Below are 19,131 nucleotides of genomic sequence, written 5' to 3'. Positions count from 1 at the left end.
ATCGTTTTTGTTTTTTGTTTAGCGATCTTGGTTTGGCTTTCAGGGCTTACCTTGATGACGTCATAAACGGAGGTAACTGTGAAATTGAACTTTAAGGTGTCCAAATGTCATGACATTACACAGTGGGTGTGTTGGTGATGCCTAACCCAAACAAACCTTTTAAGAATCAAGTTAGTTTTCCCATACACTTCTAATGATTTAATATCATCAATTTTATGAAACATGTCATGTTGCCAACGGCAAATGGTTTCTGCAGTAATCAGTAAATAAAAGCTCAACACGTGATTGGTTGAAATTAGCAAACACCACTTAGCATTACCATGGTGCATTGACTCAATAAATAAATAAAGTTCTCATGTTCTCCAGAAGCTTCTTTGACTGCTGCTGTGTGGCAAAGCTGCTCCACATGATTCTCAAACTCTTTGGAAGTGGTCACAAGAGGAGATGACGATGGGACGCTGGAAACACTAGAAGTGGTCCATCTAGAAGGGCACGCCTCCAGAGATCTGCCGGGCCACTTGCTCGTCCTGGCTCTCCTCCTTGTCCTTTCTTTCCCGGTTCCAGTCCTTGAGGCCGGCGGGCAGCGAGGTGTCCTCATCCTCGCCGCCCGTGCCCTCCACCAGCTCCTCGTACGTCAACTTTTCCGAGAAGGGACGTTTACCCAGCAGCTCCACCATGTCGTTCTTGTCCAGAACCTCTTTCTCCAGCAGCCGCAGCGCCACCTTCAGGAAGACAAGCACAGAAAGTGTGGAAGAGCGCGCAGAAACATCCTGAAGCCTCGTTCCTTCCGCTCAAAGGGTCACCTTCTCCACCTCGGCCTTCTTGTCCTTCAGCAGGTGCTGAGTTCTGTGGTAGGCGTCGGCAATGAGGCCGCGGACCTCGCCGTCGATGAGGCGCGCCGTGGCCTCGCTGTACGGCTTCTCCAGGACCATCTCGCCCTGCCGGGGAAGGTCGAAGGACACCTGGCCCACCTTTGGGTTCATCCCGAACTGCACGATCTGTGAGACCCACAAAGCCCGCCGTGACGCGGAGGGGCTCGGGTGGCGGCCTCTTTACGACGTGTGACCACTGACCTGTGCGTAGGCGCTCTGGGTGACTTTGCGGAGGTCGTCCTGCGCGCCAGTGGTGACCCTGCCGAAGAAGATCTCCTCGGACACGCGGCCTCCCAGCGTCATGCACATGCGGTCCAGCAGCTGCTCCGCTGTGTACAGGAACTGCTCCTTGGGAAGATACTGAGCGTAGCCCAGGCCACGGCCTCGGGGGATAATGGACACCTGCATGCCCGCATTACAAGACACGTTAATAACAATGGGAAGAGTGGCCGCCATCCTTGTGGAATTTTCTAAAAAACACAAGCATGAGCACTTTAAATGCCTCAAAAATCCTACACAACCTATCAATTCACAAAAAAACAAACAAACTGATGACTGACGAACATGAGCTTTTCTTTTGCCCACTCTGCTCTTCTCACCAATAATTTGAACTGAAACGTGTCAGCCAATCGGAGAAGGGCTTCCCCGAGTAGCAGACCAAACGAATGGGGTGAGGAGATATGTTGAGAAATAATCATGTTATACTGTTTGACAAAGGCATTTTTGACCAGATTTTAATAGGTGACATCCCCAAAAAAGGCATGTTTTTCCCCACACACTGAAAACTCAATTTCTACAGAACCCATAATCCATCCATCCATCCATCCATCTTCTTCCGCTTATCGAGGTCGGGTCGCGGGGGCACTACATGATGTCACTTTTCTCATCTTAACAAGACCCGTTTACAAAACGTTTGCTTAGTGTGGGCCCACCTTGAGCAGCGGGTCGGCGTGCTCCAGAAACCATCCGGCGACAGCGTGTCCCGCCTCGTGATAGGCCACAGTCTTCTTCTCCTCCGGCTGTAGGACCTGCGTCTTCTTCTCCAGGCCTGAAGGAAGAACGCAGTGTGGTGTGTTCCCGAGTGTTTCTTTGTGTTTCTCGAATGATGCGGGGGCCCAGCGCCGCTTACCTCCGATGACCCTCTCGATGGCCTGCTCGAAGTGCTTCTGCCCGATGGCGTCACAGAGATGTCGCGCGGCAATGAGCGCCGCCTCGTTGCAAACGTTGGCGATGTCGGCGCCTGGTGATGACACAATGGCGGTCAACTTTGCTCAAGACACTTTTCCGTGACACTCCACTTTTGGCCAACCAATGGGCAGCCGTGGCCCAACGGTCAAAATCATCGCCTACCACCGTGGGGGACCTAGGTTCAAGACCGTGACTGGACCATCCGCCAACATCCCCCGGACTTACGGCTGAGGTGTCCTGGAGCAAGACACCGATATCCCGAAATGCCCCCCGGGCGCTTCGGCTGGCCCCTGCTCCAGTGTGTTCCACTAACATGTGTGTGTGTTCACTGCGATGGGTTAAATGCAGAGAACAAATTTTGTGTGCATGCATGCATGTTCATGACAATAAAAGGTGATTCTTCTTCTTCTTCTTCTTTTGGCCACTAAACACCTTTGGTGACTCTCTGAGTGCACACGCTAACCGTACCTGAGAAACCAGGCGTCAGCGCCGCCATCTTGCGGGCCAAAGCGTCTTTATCTGTGATAGGGTCCAACTTGAGAGGACGAAGGTGGACTTTAAAGATGGAGACACGTCCTTTGATGTCGGGAGGACCTGAAACAACCACGGCGATACTGACAACAACGCTAAGCACCGCTTCACCTCGTTCACTTTTTGCTGCAGAGTTCCTGCCCACCGATGTAAATTTGCCTGTCGAAGCGTCCGGGCCTCAGCAGCGCCGGGTCCAAGATGTCCGCTCGGTTGGTTCCTGCCAGGACCACCACATTGGTCGCCGTGTTGAACCCTGTCACACGCGGAATCGATTCAGTTGGAAAAATGCGTCAAAATTGCGGTGACGCTGGCACGTATGTTGCTGCTTCACAACCCGTAAAAATACCAATTACAGACACGACCCTACTTGCGAACCTTTCGGACACACGAACACTTCCTTTCCATATTAGCAAAAATTTTGTTGACAAATACTACCGTTAAAGTCCTACTTTGCCGAATAAAAAATAAAAGTCCTTGGTCTGTCAATCAAGTGAGCTTGCTATTTATGACGAGAAGAACGGTGCAAACTTCCTTGGACAAGCCGCCTTATGCAGAATGTCGCATCAGCAAACACAGGTTGGCGGATTCTGCATATGCTGCGATAACGAGCATGACTACGGGATGACCACATGATGCTTGGAAACTGAATTTGCTATATTTGGTTTTCTTTATCGCTGGCGTCTTAGGACATGAATTCAATCCATATAGATTATTGATTTATTACAAATATATGTAAACACAAAGGGAGCCTAAACATAGGATATTTTCATATTTGGTCAAATTCTTACAGGTGCTTTGTCACGGTCTCCTGCTATTCGGCTCCGCCATCACATGAAGTGCTTCGACCCGGTTTGCCCAATGCAGAAGTTGCTTGCGTATACCCCACCCAACCCTGAAAAGTCTCCTTGAATGTTAAAGAAAGCCTGACTGACCAAGCATTTGAAGACCGAGGATACCAAGGTGACCACCCTCGAGTCGCCCTTTCAAAGGTGAGTTTTATTACAGTACTGTATTGTAGTATTTAGTGAAAATAAGTTCTTAGTAGCGAGTCAGTCTGACACTGTATTAACTTGAGAAAGGTACAGAGAGACAGAAAGAGAGTGATAGAGTAAGGGAGCTAGAGAGAGACAGAGAAAAAAAATGTGTCGAGAATAGAAAAATGAGTAAATAGCGGCTTGGCCAAAGTCTTCCGGAACGTAACTTGTTAGGAAGTAGGAAGGTGTGTGTTTGTGTGTACGATGAAAGCGTGCCGGTGTCTGACCGTCCATCTCGACGAGCAGCTGGTTCAAGGTGTTCTCCTGCTCGCTCTGCCCCCCAAAGTTTCCCCGCCCCCGCTTGCGTCCCACCGCGTCAATCTCGTCGATGAAGAGGATGCAGGGCGCGTTCTTCCTCGCCATGACGAACAGATCTCTGACCTGCACAGGACGAGACGTCAACAAGTCACCGGCGAGACGGGGAGCGGGCAGATCGCGACGAGTCGTGGTGCGCCGCTCACCCGGGCCGGGCCCACGCCCACGAACATCTCCAGGAACTCGGAGCCGTTGACGGTGATGAAGGGCACGTTGGCCTCGCCCGCCGTGGCCTTGGCCAGGAGCGTCTTTCCCGTCCCCGGAGGCCCCGTCAGGATGGCGCCCTGGCAACGGCGAGGACAGCGGTCAACGGACGCGCCCTCCGCAACACCTCACCGCCCCCCGAGCTGACCTTGGGGATCTTAGCACCGAGGTCCTGGTACTGTTTGGGATTCTTCAGGAAGTTGACAAACTCCATGATCTCCAGCTTGGCTTCCTCGCAGCCGGCGACATCTTTGAACTTGACGTCGATTTCATCCTTGAGGATCTTGGCGGTGGTCTCGCTGACGCTGAACAGGCCGCCCATGCCCCCGCGGCCGGGCCGGCCCGCTCCCGCCGGGCCTCGCCGCAGCATGAAGAGCAGGAAGCCGATGATGAGGGCGGTGGGCAGCATGCTCAGGAGGAAGGTCCTGAGGCAAAAAAAAGTTGCGGCGTCAACACAGGCCAAAAGGCCCGTCTTTATTTTTAAATGATTTTCATCACGAATGTGTGATGGCCTCCTGCTGAGACCTGGTGGTCTGTGCGATGGTCAGCAGTATAAAAGGTGAGTGTGTGTGGCTGCGCGTGTAAGGGGTCTGTAGAGTGGTGTCAAACATACGGCCCGCGGACCAGAACCAGCCCGTCAGGCGGTCCAACCTGCCATGTGGTGGTCCTGGCAGGTTTTAGTTTCTGATTAATACAGACTCTTTTTTTTTTTTTTTTTAAACTCAAGCTTTTATTTTGACACAGGCACCGTCCAACCGGAAGTGCTCTGACTCGCGTGACGTGAAATGCACAAAGCTGAGAGAGGGGAGAGAAGAAAGAAAAGGAAAAAACAAAAACAAACAAACAAAAAAAGATCCATATGCTGCCAATTTGTATCGCATGTACCACGTATCGTTTTTTAAAGGTCAGATGACAAAGATGTTATGGGGTCAGTTAAAATTCATATTTGCATTGTTTATGTTATGTAATACAACCATAATTCCAATGAAGTTCGGACGTTGTGTTAAACATAAATAAAAACAGAATAAAATCATTTGCAAATCATGTTCAACCTATATTTAATTGAAGACACTACAAAGACAAGATATTGAATGTTCAAAATGATCAACTTGATTGTTTTTAGCAAATACATCATTAACTTAGAATTTTATGGCTGCAACACGTTCCAAAAAAGTTGGGAGAGGTGGCAAAAAGACTGAAAAAGTAGAGGAATGCTCATCAAACACCTGTTTGGAACATCCCACAGGCGAACAGGCTCATTGGGAACAGGTGGGTGCCATGATTGGGTAGAAAAGGAGCTTCGCTGAATGGCTCAGTCATTCACAAGCAAAGATGGGGCGAGGTTCACCTCTTTGGGAACAAGTGCGTGAGAAAATAGTCCAACAGTTTAAGGACATTGTTCCTCAACGTTCAATTGCAAGGAATTTAGGGATTTCATCATCTACGGTCCATAATATCATCAAAAGGTTCAGAGAATCTGGAGAAATCACTGCATGTAAGCGGCAAGGCCAAAAACCAACATTGAATGCCCGTGACCTTCGATCCCTCAGGCGGCAGTGCATCAAAAACCGACATCAATGTGTAAAGGATATCACCACTTGGGCTCAGGAACACTTCAGAAAACCAATGTCAGTAAATACAGTTCGGCACTAGATCCGTAAGTGCAACTTGAAACTCTACTATGCAAAGCAAAAGCCATTTATCAACAACACCCAGAAACGCCGCCGGCTTCTCTGGGCCCGAGCTCATCTAAGATGGACCGATGCAAAGTGGAAAAGTGTTCTGTGGTCCGACGAGTCCACATTTCAAATTGTTTTTGGAAGTTGTGGACGTCGTGTCCTCCGGGCCAAAGAGGAAAAGAACCATCTGGACTGTTATGGACGCGAAGTTCAAAAGCCAGCATCTGTGATGGTATGGGGCTGTGTTAGTGCCAATGGCATGGGTAACTTACACATCTGTGAAGGCACCATTAATGCTGAAAGGTACATACAGGTTTTGGAGAAACATATGCTGCCATCCAAGCGACGTCTTTTTCATGGACGTCCCTGCTTATTTCAGCAAGACAATGCCAAACCACATTTTGCACGTGTTACAACAGCGTGGCTTCGTAGTAACAGAGTGCGGGTACTAGACTGGCCTGCCTGAAGTCCAGACCTGTCTCCCATTGAAAATGTGTGGCGCATTATGAAGCGTAAAATACGACAACAGAGACTGTGGAACAGCTGAACCTGTACATCGAGCAAAAATGGGAAAGAATTCCACCTACAAAGCGTCAACAATTAGCGTCCTCAGTTCCCAAACGTTTATTGAATGTTGTTCAAAGAAAAGGTGATGTAACACAGTGGTATACATGACCCTGTCCCAGCTTTTTTGGAACGTGTTGCAGCCATAAAATTCGAATTTAAAGATTATTTGCTAAAATCAACAAAGTTTATCAGTTTGAACATTAAATATCTTGTCTTTGTAGCGTATTCAATTAAATATAGGTCGAACATGATTTGTAAATCATTGTATTCTGTTTTTAGTTAACACCAGGTCCCAACTGTACATGCACGTAACTTGCAGCAAGTTTTCAACCATAGTTTAGCTAAAAATTTGGTTTTTATGACGCATATTGAGTCCTCCCCGAAGTTACTCAAAGCTCAAGACACCGGGGTGTGGTTACTCTAGCCACCGCAAGGGCTACCAGAAGTGACGTTGCAATTGACAAACAGCGCGCTCCACTCTATACGCAATGGCGAGCAACGTGGTTGAATATGCTGAGGAGGAGAATTCGACGTACAGGAGCACCCAACTGAACTTGGCATCGTCAAACCGTACGTTTGAGCCGTTCAGGAGGTCGGAACCTAATAGTGATGACGACGAGCAGCCAAGAAGCAGCTGTACAACCGAAAAAGAGAGTGGCCACTGGCTTGATGTGACAGTACCGTCAAAAGCATGCCTTTTCATACAGTCATGGCTTGAAATAATGGGGTGCCATTATTTTTTAGCACGACTATACGTGAATGAATGAATGTTTCAGTGACACGACACAAGCGTTTACATAGTATGCCGTATTCCTATATATTGTGTGCCGATCGCTCGAGTTGCCGCACAGAAAGTCTTTGCCCTGTCTGTTGGCTTGTCATGTCAGCAAAAGTACAGACGACAGTATTGAAAAGTACCGCGTGGGTCTTTTTTGCCTACTCCCTAGTGCAAAGTAACCATAATAATAGTCGGAGGTAGAGACAAGGAAATCCTCACCTCTTGTCTGCGCTGCTTCGCTGCTGCACCGTGGCGGCTGTGAGATTAGATTTCGTGTGCCCATATGCAGTTAAAAACAAGTTTGTGAAGTTAATTGGGACATGGGTTTATTAAAGCCCGGATTAAAATGGTTGGGTTACATTAGACGAACAAATCATGCGAATGACTCACTGTCACTTCTAATTGCATGCTTCCCTTCACAAAAACAGAAATGCTAAATAAGGTAAAGGAACTGAAATCAAATTGTAAACTTGAGTTGGGGTCTTTGAGTTGTGAGGTTTGTGGACACTACTTTTAAGGTGATGGGGATGAGGCTTCAGGTGCCTGAGGGCTTGTGTAATGAAACCGTTTCAAGTCTAGCGGGCCTCGAGTTCACGCTCGTGAAGTGTGAACATGTTGCGCTGTGGCCAGTGGGCGTGTATTGTAAATGTCCCGTAGAGAGAGGAAGGATGCTCCCAAGATGCGCTGCGGAATTTTCATCACACGCCGAAAAGCCACGCTGCGATGGAACTGCTGAGGACGCCCTCCACTGTTCCTCTTCTCTACAAGTTGCTGAGAGGTGCAGCGGAAAAGTGTCATTGGCAGTTCCAAGTGTGCTGAATTGGCTTACTAATGAGGGAAAAGCGCGTACTAGCACAAGGATACAGAAGAAATGCCAGAAGGGCTTAGCACTCAGATCCTCACCCGTCGCTCTCGGTGGAGTAGACCACGGGCACGCGGCTCTCGCCCTCGATGCCCAGCTCGTACTGGGCGCTCTCCAGGTTCCTCTCGAACGTGTCCACGCTGCCGATGTTGAACCACACGTACTGCTGCGGGAACAAACACACGTGGGCGGTGCTTCAATACTTCCTGTCGGACGTGGGGGACGCCAGTCACGTGACTCCACTCACACTTAAGTGGCCAATTGTAGGACTTGGGACTTGCTTGGCCAAAAGCTTAACTCAGACTTGAACGACATCTTTTGATAAGTGTTGTGTAATGTTAACATTTGAAAATCTTTATTTTCCAGGCCGTTTTTGTTTTTAAAAGAAGGGTTATTTTTGTGTAGTGCCTGCAAACCTGGCAAGCCACCAGTATGAGATGAGGCCACTTCAGGAAGCAAGTTTCACAGAGGGAGATCCAAAGTACTGGAAACAGCTGAACTTTATTTGGGGTTATGAGAGGCACTTTAAATGGCAGCAGTTGTGTGCTGGCTTACATTTAACATGAGTTTGAATATTATTGGTTAAAACTAAAGACAGACACATCTCCCAAGGGTGTGTACACTTCTGCAACCACTTTTGTCATATAAAACTTTTGGACCAAGATTAATCCTTTCAAAACATTTTCCACCATTAAATGTGACCTATAATCTTCAATAATAAGGGGGTGGGGGGGGGGGGGGGAATGCCAGACAGTTGCATTCATGGCTTTCTCAAAACTTGCCATGAAGAGAATGGCTGTGCTGGTAGCAAACCTATTTCGGAAAAAGACTCTCTTTCTCTACTGGCCCCGGATAAGTTGAGTTTGAGACCCCTGCTTTTTATACTGTATTTTAGGTGTCTGAGGATTCGTTTTAGCAACGATTCGATTCGTTTCAAGGCCCGATATTGGTTTATTTAAAACAGTACGATCCAAAACGATTCAGTGGCTAGAAATCAATTCAGTAACATTTTAGCCAAAGATTCATCTAGTGTGACTGTGAAATAAATACCTGCATAATGGACAGTGCAAGTGAAATTTCTTAGATTCTTGTTGTTTTCTTGGAAGGGAATCGGAAACCGGAGTGGAACAGACAACACGTCGGAGACAGACAACACGTCATGCCCGGATCAGACGACGAGACAAATTTGCTCTTTCGCGCTTGCACTATGTCAGACTACTGCAATAAAACCTTGTATTGTGATACCACCGCATCCCGTTTTTGACGATCGTTGGGCTTTACCTTGTTAACTCAAATGCAACCGGATACACTCGTTACCGTGGCGACGACAACAAGAGTGGAGCGAGCTGACTGTATTATGAGGACAAAAAGGGGAAAAACGTGTGTTGGTGGTCACCGGTGCTCAGGACAGGAGAGGACGTTCATTTAAGGCTTGCTTCAGGTATGTTCATGCACTTTGAATACGATACGGCTCAGAAGCAGACAATCAAATGTTATGTAGCCGAGCAAGCTAGCGGTAGCACGAACGGTTGGACGTAAACATGCCGCCGTTCTGTCGAATCATGCTCTAAAGTTTCGGTGTGGGTGAAGTCATTTAATTACAATAAAGTCATTTAATTAGAGTAAGTTAGCACCCATTATTTCTATCATGTAATGCTGGTTTGACCTGACCGATTAGAATCCACCATCTGACAAGAGCAGTGATTTCCAACCTTTATGGAGCCAAGGAACATATTTTATTGTCAATTGAAAAATCTGACGGCACACCAACAAACAAAAATGTGACAAAAAGTGGATACATGAATGACTATATTGACTTCCTGCCATCGAATAGAAGACCATTCATTTGTTCCGTCTGTCACTATGCCTCACTGGCATAAATAGAGGAACAAATATACATTATTTATTGTAAATATAATTTTGAGTATATACAGTAAATGAACAAGTCATTTAAATAGACACATTCCTCCATCTTGTGATCGGATCGGTGATCGGTTATAGTTTTTTTGCTTTCCAAAGTAGAGTTTCAAGTTGCACTTACGGATGCAGCGCCGAACTGTATTTACTGACATTGGTTTTCTCAAGTGATATCCTTTACACATTGATGTCGGTTTTTGATGCACTGCCGCCTGAGGGATCGAAGGTCACGGGCATTCAATGTTGGTTTTTGGCCTTGCCGCTTACATGCAGTGATTTCTCCAGATTCTCTGAACCTTTTGATGATATTATGGACCGTAGATGATGAACAAATTAAAACCTAAATTCCTTGCAATTGAACATTGAGGAACAATGTCCTTAAACTGTTGGACTATTTCCTAATGCACTTGTTCACAAAGAGGTGAACCTCGCCCCATCTTTGCTTGTGAATGACTGAGCAATTCAGGGAAGCTCCTTTTCTACCCAATCATGGCACCCACCTGTTCCCAATGAGCCTGTTCACCTGTGGGATGTTCCCAACAGGTGTTTGATGAACATTCCTCAGCTTTCTCAGTCTTTTTTGCCACCTGTCCCAGCTTTTTTGGAACATGTTGCAGCCATAAAATTCTAATTTAATGATTATTTGCTAAAAACAATGACGTTTATCAGTTTGAACATGAATTTTCTTGTCTTTGTAGTGTATTCAATTAAATATAGGTTGAACATGATTGGCAAATCATTGTATTCTGTTTTTATTTAGGTTTAACACAACGTCCCAACTTCATTGGAATTGGGGTTGTATTATTTCAACTATGATTTTACTTCTTGGGCCATTTTTTCCCCCCAAGAAAAGAGATCTTAAATTGGTGTTAGAATGATGAGGCAGTCCTTGTAAAAATGCCTCCACCGTCAGGAGTCCCTAGGTGGACTCAAAGTTTGAGAATCCCTGTTCTAAACAGTAAAATACTCATGGCTAGAAATGAAGCACTGTGAGGTTTTCATGAGGAATAGCGTTAATAATACATAGAGGACTACGTAAATGAACAAACCTGCTCTTTGTAGCACAAACGTGAGCCTGAAACATTCTCGCTAGCCTCCTCCTCATCTGCCATCCAAGTGCTTCAGAAACAATCCACGCACATACGGTGGCGTCTCGTTCAACCACTAGAGGCATTACAGAAAGGAGTGACTAGATGTGGGGCGTGTATAAGGAAACGGACAAAAGAGATGAAGAAGAAGAAGGTAGACTTGACAGTGCTAACTGCCCTGTGCCAACTGAAAAGTCAAGTGGAGTAAAAGGAATTACAAGCGTGGAAAAACAACACGTACATAACATACGCAGTTCCATATAAAGCCTGCCGTGCTTAAATCCAATGAGTTATCGCCTAGTATTGATACAATTGATTGATTACCTTTTAAAACGATTGAAAGGCTAACCTGCCGAGCACAGATCGATCCAGTTGGATGGTAGGAATACAAATCAATACATCGATATAACGAATGAATCATTACACCACTACTATTTTATGGCTCGGGGGGCGGGGCATGGCTGCCGTTCTCTCTCTCTCTCGCTCGCTTCAAAAGCCTTGAAAGCCTGTGTTCATTCTGATTGGCTGTCATCTGCGTTGTGACGGTCATTCAAATTTGGAATGGCGGCAAAACCAGCGGGCAACTGCTCGGCCCCTCATGTAAACGGTTTCCAAACCCCGCGCACTGCGCGACACTTCAGTCTGGTTCAGACTTGATACCGACTTCGGACTTACACCCACTCCGTCTGCTTCCTGTCTGACTTCCTGATTGGTGTACATGAGAGAGATGACAAGATGGCCGACTCACCCCGTCCACGGGCATCTTCCCGGGAGAGAAGACCACTTTGACGTAACGCTTGTTTACCACCTCCAGCCTGTCCACCTGCAGCGCGAAGGCCAGGAGACACACATTGTCGTCATCATCGTCATCGTCATCATCGTCATCAAAGGCAACGTTCCCTCACCACTCCTTTGGACAGGAAGTCGTTGACAAAGTCCTTCCAGGTGACCTCTCGACCTCCATCCCTGAACAGGAAGTAGTACATGACGGTGGTCCAAAAGGCCACGCCGCTCAGCAAGTACATCCGGAACTCCTTCTCATCCCACGGAATGTCCCCCTGCAAACAAACTTCATTTCTCAACTACTCTGATTATTATGGGATGTTGTACACTTACAGCTCTGATGTAAATGACATCATTTATAATCATGTGATTTTTTTTTTAGATATTTGTAGAGCTGCAATTATTTAGAAAATCAATTACCGTATTTTTCAGACTGTAAGTCGCAGTTTTTTTCATAGTTTGGCCGGTTTATATTCCGGACCGACTTATATGTGAAATTATTAACACATTATTATGTAATTTCACGTTATTTTCACACTGACAACCGCAAGAGGGAGCTCTAGGCCTGTGTATCTGTACCTGCAACTGACAATAAGTCTGACGAAAGCGACGTAGGAGAGGAAGCGGCGCATGGTCTTCCTCCGGACTTGGCGGAGTTGTTTAGAAGTGAGACCGAGGATGAAGAGTTCATTGGATTTAGTGATTTGGAGTGACACTGATGGTTTGGTAAACTTGTTAGCATGTTCTTTATGCTATAGTTATCTGAATAACTGTTAATATGTTACGTTAACATACCAGGCACGTTCTCAGTTCGTTGTTTATGCGTCATTTAACGTTAGCTGAATGTGTTGCATTAGCATACCGTACACCTATTCAGCCGCTTTCATATGCGGCTATAATTCAGAGGTGAGGGCAAATGAAAGCTCACATCACGCTCATCCAACCAAAACGTCATCAAAAGCCGACAAACTTCACAGCTGTTCGAAAAAACAGACAGGCCCAGTGGAGTCGTTAGGGCAATTTCAGGGGGTCTTCAGCAACCCTAAAATGTTCTTAAGCCCCCCCATAAACTATTTGGTTGTTTAAAAAATAATAATAATTCCTGAATAAGCGGGGGATAAAGGGGTTGGTCGTCTCCCCCCCCCAGCCTCTCAAAAAGTAAATATTCACTGATTTCTGTAGTCCTCCATGAAAGCAGACTGATTGCAAACATCTGCTTTTACTTTGGAAAACAATGATCAGCATTTTTGCCGATTGTCCGACGAATGCTACAGATCAAACCAGTAATTGAATTATAATAAATTTATGTTTGTGCATTTTATGCACTGTCAATTTTAAATAATATCCTGTTTTGAATAAAGGGATGGAAATTTTCAAACTTTTCTTAATCCGATTTGTCGAAAAAAATAATCAAAAGATTAATCGGTTATCAAAATAATCGTTAGTTGCAGCCGTAGTTCTTTGACCTGAATGCACTGCCGTCTTTGGCTTCAGTACTTTACTCGATTGGCTGACATGTTTTATATGCTGTCAACCATAGTGTCCAGGTGGCGGTGGTCTACCACACAGACCTTCTGCAGACGGCTGTACCAGTGCGACTCCTTCCGTCTTCCTCGCTTTCCTCCTCCTCCTCCTCCTCCTCCACTTCCTGCTCCTCCCCCGCTGGACGGCTCCGCCTCTCTCGGCACGTCGGTAGCTTTGTCATCTGTCGACAAAAAAACCCAAAAAAATAAAAATAAAAAATGGAAGGTGCAAATATGCTTTGCATACTTGCGACCGCTCCCTGCGTGAGTGTGCGTCACCATGGGAACGCAGCTGACGCGACCTCCAGCCAGTTAGTGAGGTTATCTGAGCTACTTGTGCAGCACCTGTGGCCCCCGCTGGACATGATATCACGCAGCAGCGCTTTTATTGTGACTAGTGTTTACATGATGACTTCCTTTGAACAATCCAGTATACGCGCAACCTATTTCCGTATTGGGAAAAACAGATCTAAGCACTTCCTCCTTGCTCAGGTGCATGGTAAAGGGGGCCCGTGACAAAAACCTGTAGGAACTTTAAAAATCTACAATGTCTTTTTTAACACAAGATGTCACCACAGAGACACTAAAGATGACAATACAATGCAACCTCGATTTAACGGACTAATAGGGGTAGAGGTCGTCAGTTACAGCCAATTGTCCACTTTTTTTTTTGTGGCCATATGCACTCATATTATTGTACTGTACAAAATTATTGTTTTGTACTTTTTTTCGTGGCCTAAAACGCCCAGTACAGTATAAAGTTATTATAAATGAATGTAAAAAGCTTGAAATGTTGGAAAACTTTTACATTTTCTCCAAACTTACTAGCCTGTTGTGCTTAGTTGGTGGTGACAATAAGTTGTTGTCGTACTCGTAGGTGAGTCAAGGAGAGAGGCTTTCATGAGCCGCAAGGAATTAGTGTGCTTCCCATGTCCAAATCTGTTGCCATAGACAAATGTTGTGACAGAAAAAACTGTTTCTGTACCAAAAAAAAAGCATGTTCCACACTCAGAGATATTCGTCTTAAACACCACCGCCATGTGCGCGCTCTTTGCGCAGAGCTCGATGCGACGAGACTCCCGCCATCAGGGCCGCAACATCATTGCATGGCCTGGAAATTTCGCCACATTCAACATGACTGCCAAATGTCAATTTATTGACTTTGATGGGAATGTTGCCACATTCAACATGTCTGCCACATAGGCACATGCACGTACAGTGGGGCAAAAAAGTATTTAGTCAGTCACCAATTGTGCAAGTTTTCCCACTTAAAAAAGATGAGGCCTGCAATTTTAATCATAGGTATACCTCACCTATGAGCAGCTTGGTGTGAAGAAATCAACTGTGGGAGCAATTATTAGAAAATGGAAGACATACAAGACCACTGATAATCGCCCTTGATCTGGGGTTCCACGCAAGTTCTCACCCCGTGGGGTCAAAATGATCACAAAAACGGTGAGCAAAAATCCCAGAACCACACGGGAGGACCTAGTGAATGATCTGCAGAGCGCTGGCTCCAAAGTAACAAAGGCTACCATCAGTAACACACTACGCCGGCAGGGACTCAAATCCTGCAGTGCCAGGCGTGTCTCCCTGCTTAAGCCAGTACATGCCCAGGCCTGTCTGAAGTTTGCTGGAGAGCATTTGGATGATAGAGAAGAGGATTGGGAGAATGTCATATGGTCAGATGAAACCAAAATAGAACTTTTTGGTAAAAACTCAACTTGTCGTGTTTGGAGGAGAAAGAATGCAGAGTTGCATCCAAAGAACACCATACCTACTGTGAATCATTGGGGTGGAAACATCAGCCTTTGGGGCTGTTTTTCTGCAAAGGGAACAGGACGACTGACCCGTGCAAAAGAATGAATGAATGGGGACATGTATTGTGAGATTTTGAGTGAAAAACATTGAAGATGAAATGTGGCTGGGTCTTTCAGCATGACAATGATCCCAAACACACCGCCCGGGCAACCAAGGAGTGGCTTCGTAAGAAGCATTTCAAGGTCCTGGAGTGGCCTCGCCAGTCTCCAGATCTCAACCCCATAGAAATCTTTGGAGGGAGTTGAAAGTCTGTGTTGCCAGGCGACAGCCCCAAAACATCACTGCTCTAGAGGAGGTCTGCATGGAGGAATGGGGCAAAATACCAGTAATAGTGTGTGAAAACCTGTCATTGCCAACAAAGCGTATATAACAAAGTATTGAGATGAACTTTTGTAATTGAACAAATACTTATTTTCCACCATAATGTAATAATACATTCTTTAAAACTCAGCCAATGTGATTTTCTGGATTTTTGTTCTTCTTTATTTTGTCTCTCAGAGGTGTAGTATACCTATGATGAAAATTACAGGCCTCTCTCATCTTTTTAAGAGGGAGAACTTGCACAATCACCTTTGTCTTGCGATTGAGGCTCCTTGGAATTCTTCTGACTGTCGGGGAAATACTTCTGAAATCCTGCACAGACAAACGAATACGTTAATGCCTGTTTTTCAAAAGAAAACAACCAAGAAGGAGATGATGATGACTGATGATGATAATGATTAAAACGAAGAAGAACCTTTGGGCGGTCTGGATGTCAGAGTCCTGCAGGCCACAAGCAGCTCACTCAGCAAATTCGGCCCACTCGCCACCGGTCTCATCACCTGGCCGACAAACAAAAGGCGACCGGTCGTGATTTTGTCAGCTGGACGGTGCCCCCTACTGGACGCCAGACTGAAGCGGGATCCAAATGTGTCGTTTGCACTGCACTATTTACAGCAGCTGAAATAAGTATTAATAATAATGCTATTTGAAAAGCTTTCATAGATTATAGAGTCAGGGCCCACAATTTGAAAATTTCAACTATTTATTTGTTTATTTTACATAATTTGGGCTTCCAGCTTATAAAACCCAGGAAATCAGGAATTCCGAAAAATTTAATAGTGATGAAATCAGCCCAAGTTTTGCAGGCCATAAATGTTTTAAACTTTTTTTAGTGTCAAACACTAATCATCTACTAAACTCAAAGCACCTGCACAGGTTTCCCCAGGTGTCATTAAATTGCTTAAGTTTGGTTCAATATGGGGAATACTGCAGACTTGACAACTGGCCAGAAGACCATCATTGATAGCCTCCATAGCTAAGGAGGCTGGGTGTCACAGAGTGCTGTGTCCAAGCCTATCAATGGAAAGTCTAGTGGGAGGACAAAATGTGGGAGGAGAAGATGCACCAGCAAAAGAGATGACCGTGTACCATCTTCTCTGTACCAAACAGAGAAGATTCAAGATAGTAGAGATCCTGAAAGAGTGGAATGAGGCGGGAGTCACAGCTTCAAAAACCACCACATTCCAACGCGGGAGATGGGCTACAACTGTCCGACTGGCAGCCAGCGGTCAGAGGTCCTCTTTTCCGATGAAAGTGTGCCTTTCATTCGGGAATCAAAGTTTCCCTTGTCCGGACGCGGGTCACCGGGGCCCCCCTCTGGAACCAGGCCTGGAGGTCGGGCTCGAAGGTGGCCGGGCCTGCACCCATGGCCCGAAAGGGTAACGTGGGTGCCCCTTTCCATGGGGATGAGAATCAGCCCCTCCAAATCTGAGATCATGGTCCTCAGTCGGAAAAGGGTAGCGTACCCTCTCCGGGTCGGGGATGAGATCCTGCCCCAAGTGGAGGAGGTCAAGTATCTTGGGGTCTTGTTCACAAGTGAGGGAAGAATGGAACGGGAGATCGACAGTCGGATCGGTGCACCGTCTGCAGTAATGTGGACTTTGTAGCGATTCACTGCGGTAAAGAAGGAGCTAAGGCGAAGCTCTCGATTTACCGGTCGATCTACGTTCCTACCCTCACCTATGGTCACGAGCTGTGGGTCGTGACCGAAAGAAAGAGATCCCGGATACGAGCGGCCAAAATGAGTTTCCTCCGCAGGATGTCCGGGTGAGAAGCTCAGTCATCCGGGAGGATCTCAGAGTAGAGCCAGATGAGGTGGCTGGAACATCTGATTCGGATGCCTCCCGGTCGCCTCCCCGGTGAGGTGTTCCGGGCACGTTCCACCGGGAGGAGACCCCGGGGACGATCCAGGACACGCCGGAGAGACTACGTCTTTCGGCTAGCCTCGGAAGACCTCGGGATATAATTTGGGTGGGACTTTAACACAGTAATTGTGACAAATGTTCCAAACAACACTGAACCTTTGTCGGTGCACAATTTCTCTGTACACCGATTACACTGACACACACGCGTCAAAGCTCGGCTACCGAAGAATTGGATGGAACAGCATTGCTTGGCCTGATGGGAGGTAAACTTCATTTAAAGATCAGTGTGGTTTTTGTGCAAAATATGCAAAAACGAGTTTTCATACCACTGAAGCACTTCAACCCTCCGACATGTGAGCCACCTTTTCAACTGCCATGCAAAAAAAACATTACGGCAATACTGTTCTAAAAAACTGTCCTAAAATGGCACTTTAACTTTAGGTCTGTTTAATTTTGGCTCGGGATATTTTCTAGTAGTTTTTCTACTGTTCTGTATTGAAATGCAATTGAATGTATTTTTTTTCCAGAGTTAACAATAATCCCGTCTGTGTCAATTATTTTATTCAGTCATCCACTAAAATTCATTTAAATTAAACCTTGTTTTTTGGATAATTTTTGTTTAATAAATAAATTTTAAAAATGCAATTAACAGAGATTAATTAATTACAACACCTCTAATTGATTAGATTCTTCTTTTTTTTTTCCTTTTTTTTTTAAATCGAGTCCCACCCCTAATATATATATCTATTATAGTGGCTGTAAAAAGTCTGCACACCCCAGTTTAAATGCCAGGTTTTCGTGATGTATATAGATATTTTTTTTTAAAAAAGACCATAAAGTCTGCCCATCCCGATTCAAATGCCAAGTTTTTGTGATATATAAAAAAAAAACACCAAGATAAATCATTTAAAAACTTTTTTTCCACCTTTATTGTGACCCATAACTTTTATAAATCAATTGGGGGGTATTTTTGAGAGGGGGAGGGAAAAACAACTGCGATAATGTGGTTGCACAAGTTAGGACACCCTCTTATAAGTGGGGATGTGGCTGTTTTTACTTTCCAATCACACTCAAACTTATGTTAAATGGGCTTCAGAACACATCTGCCACCTTTTAAAGTATCTGATTAATCCCAAATAAAGTTTGTATGTGGTACGATACAGGATGATGTAGTATATTCATGTATTACAATGTAGTGTAATTCAGTGGAATGTAGCACAATGTAGTACCACGCAATAGATTCGATGTAGTACAAAGGAGTGCAATGTAGTCAGTAAATCATGATAGAGCTCAAGTGTAAACAAGGCTCAACATCTTTTCACTTGAAAGTTATGACGTCACCTGTGTACATTCAAAGTGACACCCCATCCTGTTTACGGCTGAGTTTTGATCAAGTCTGAGTAATTAGGAACATTTCAGGGTGAGAGTTCGGGCTTGTTTGTCAGCTCATTTGCTAGGCTAGCAGTTAGCATAGTAAGCACGTACCAGCCTGCTGGCGGCGGCGGGCGAAGGAGCCACGAGAAGCCGCAACATGTTGCTGCAGGCCGCCGACAGGCGAAGGTAGCGGTGAGCCATGGAGGAAGTGACAGCGGCGGCTTTAAAATGTTTTCAAATTGGGGTTACTTCTCAAGTTCAAAATCGATATTCCGTAATCGTTGCAATCGGCCATGTTTACTGCACACGGCTTCTCCTTCGTGGGAGGAGTGTCGTGTGGCCGTAAAGTGAGCAGGGCCCCCTTCTGGATATACACGCGCACTAGCAGAAACGTCATCACTTCCTGTTC

General features: G+C 45.7%; 1 protein-coding gene across 2 annotated transcripts; it reads right to left on the bottom strand.

The window, feature by feature from the left end:
- Window positions 1-171: 171 nt before the first annotated feature.
- Window positions 172-19,051, bottom strand: afg3l2 (AFG3-like AAA ATPase 2). Of its 2 annotated transcripts, none has more exons than XM_061694054.1 (17): window positions 18,834-19,051; window positions 15,899-15,983; window positions 15,733-15,795; window positions 13,390-13,523; window positions 11,941-12,093; window positions 11,784-11,858; window positions 8,072-8,196; window positions 4,293-4,569; window positions 4,087-4,224; window positions 3,853-4,006; window positions 2,737-2,844; window positions 2,529-2,654; window positions 2,002-2,112; window positions 1,805-1,920; window positions 1,074-1,274; window positions 804-998; window positions 172-722 (listed from the first exon to the last, which is right to left on the bottom strand). In XM_061694054.1, the coding sequence occupies exons 1-17, from the start codon at window positions 18,921-18,923 to the stop codon at window positions 483-485; spliced, it is 2,391 nt and encodes a 796-aa protein (XP_061550038.1). In that variant the 5' UTR covers window positions 18,924-19,051; the 3' UTR covers window positions 172-482. The 2 variants fall into 2 exon arrangements, with proteins under 2 accessions (XP_061550038.1, XP_061550039.1); XM_061694055.1 differs by having other exon boundaries at window positions 8,072-8,193.
- Between the last annotated feature and the right edge of the window lie 80 nt (window positions 19,052-19,131).

Source organism: Phycodurus eques, chromosome 13 (genome assembly GCF_024500275.1).
Source record: "Phycodurus eques isolate BA_2022a chromosome 13, UOR_Pequ_1.1, whole genome shotgun sequence".
In the NCBI taxonomy this organism is placed as follows: Eukaryota; Metazoa; Chordata; class Actinopteri; order Syngnathiformes; family Syngnathidae; genus Phycodurus; species Phycodurus eques.
This window is presented reverse-complemented; position numbering and strand designations above follow the sequence as displayed.

What these genes read in the sequence shown, in the direction of transcription:
- afg3l2 (XM_061694054.1), bottom strand. Translation starts at nt 18,923, where the DNA reads ATGGCTCACCGCTACCTTCGCCTGTCGGCGGCCTGCAGCAACATGTTG. An exon ending in CCGCCGCCGCCAGCAGGCTG is followed by an intron (nt 15,984 to 18,833) that starts GTACGTGCTTAC and finishes TTTGTCGGCCAG; the next exon opens with GTGATGAGACCGGTGGCGAG. An exon ending in TCGGTGCTAAGATCCCCAAG is followed by an intron (nt 4,225 to 4,292) that starts GTCAGCTCGGGG and finishes CGCCGTTGCCAG; the next exon opens with GGCGCCATCCTGACGGGGCC.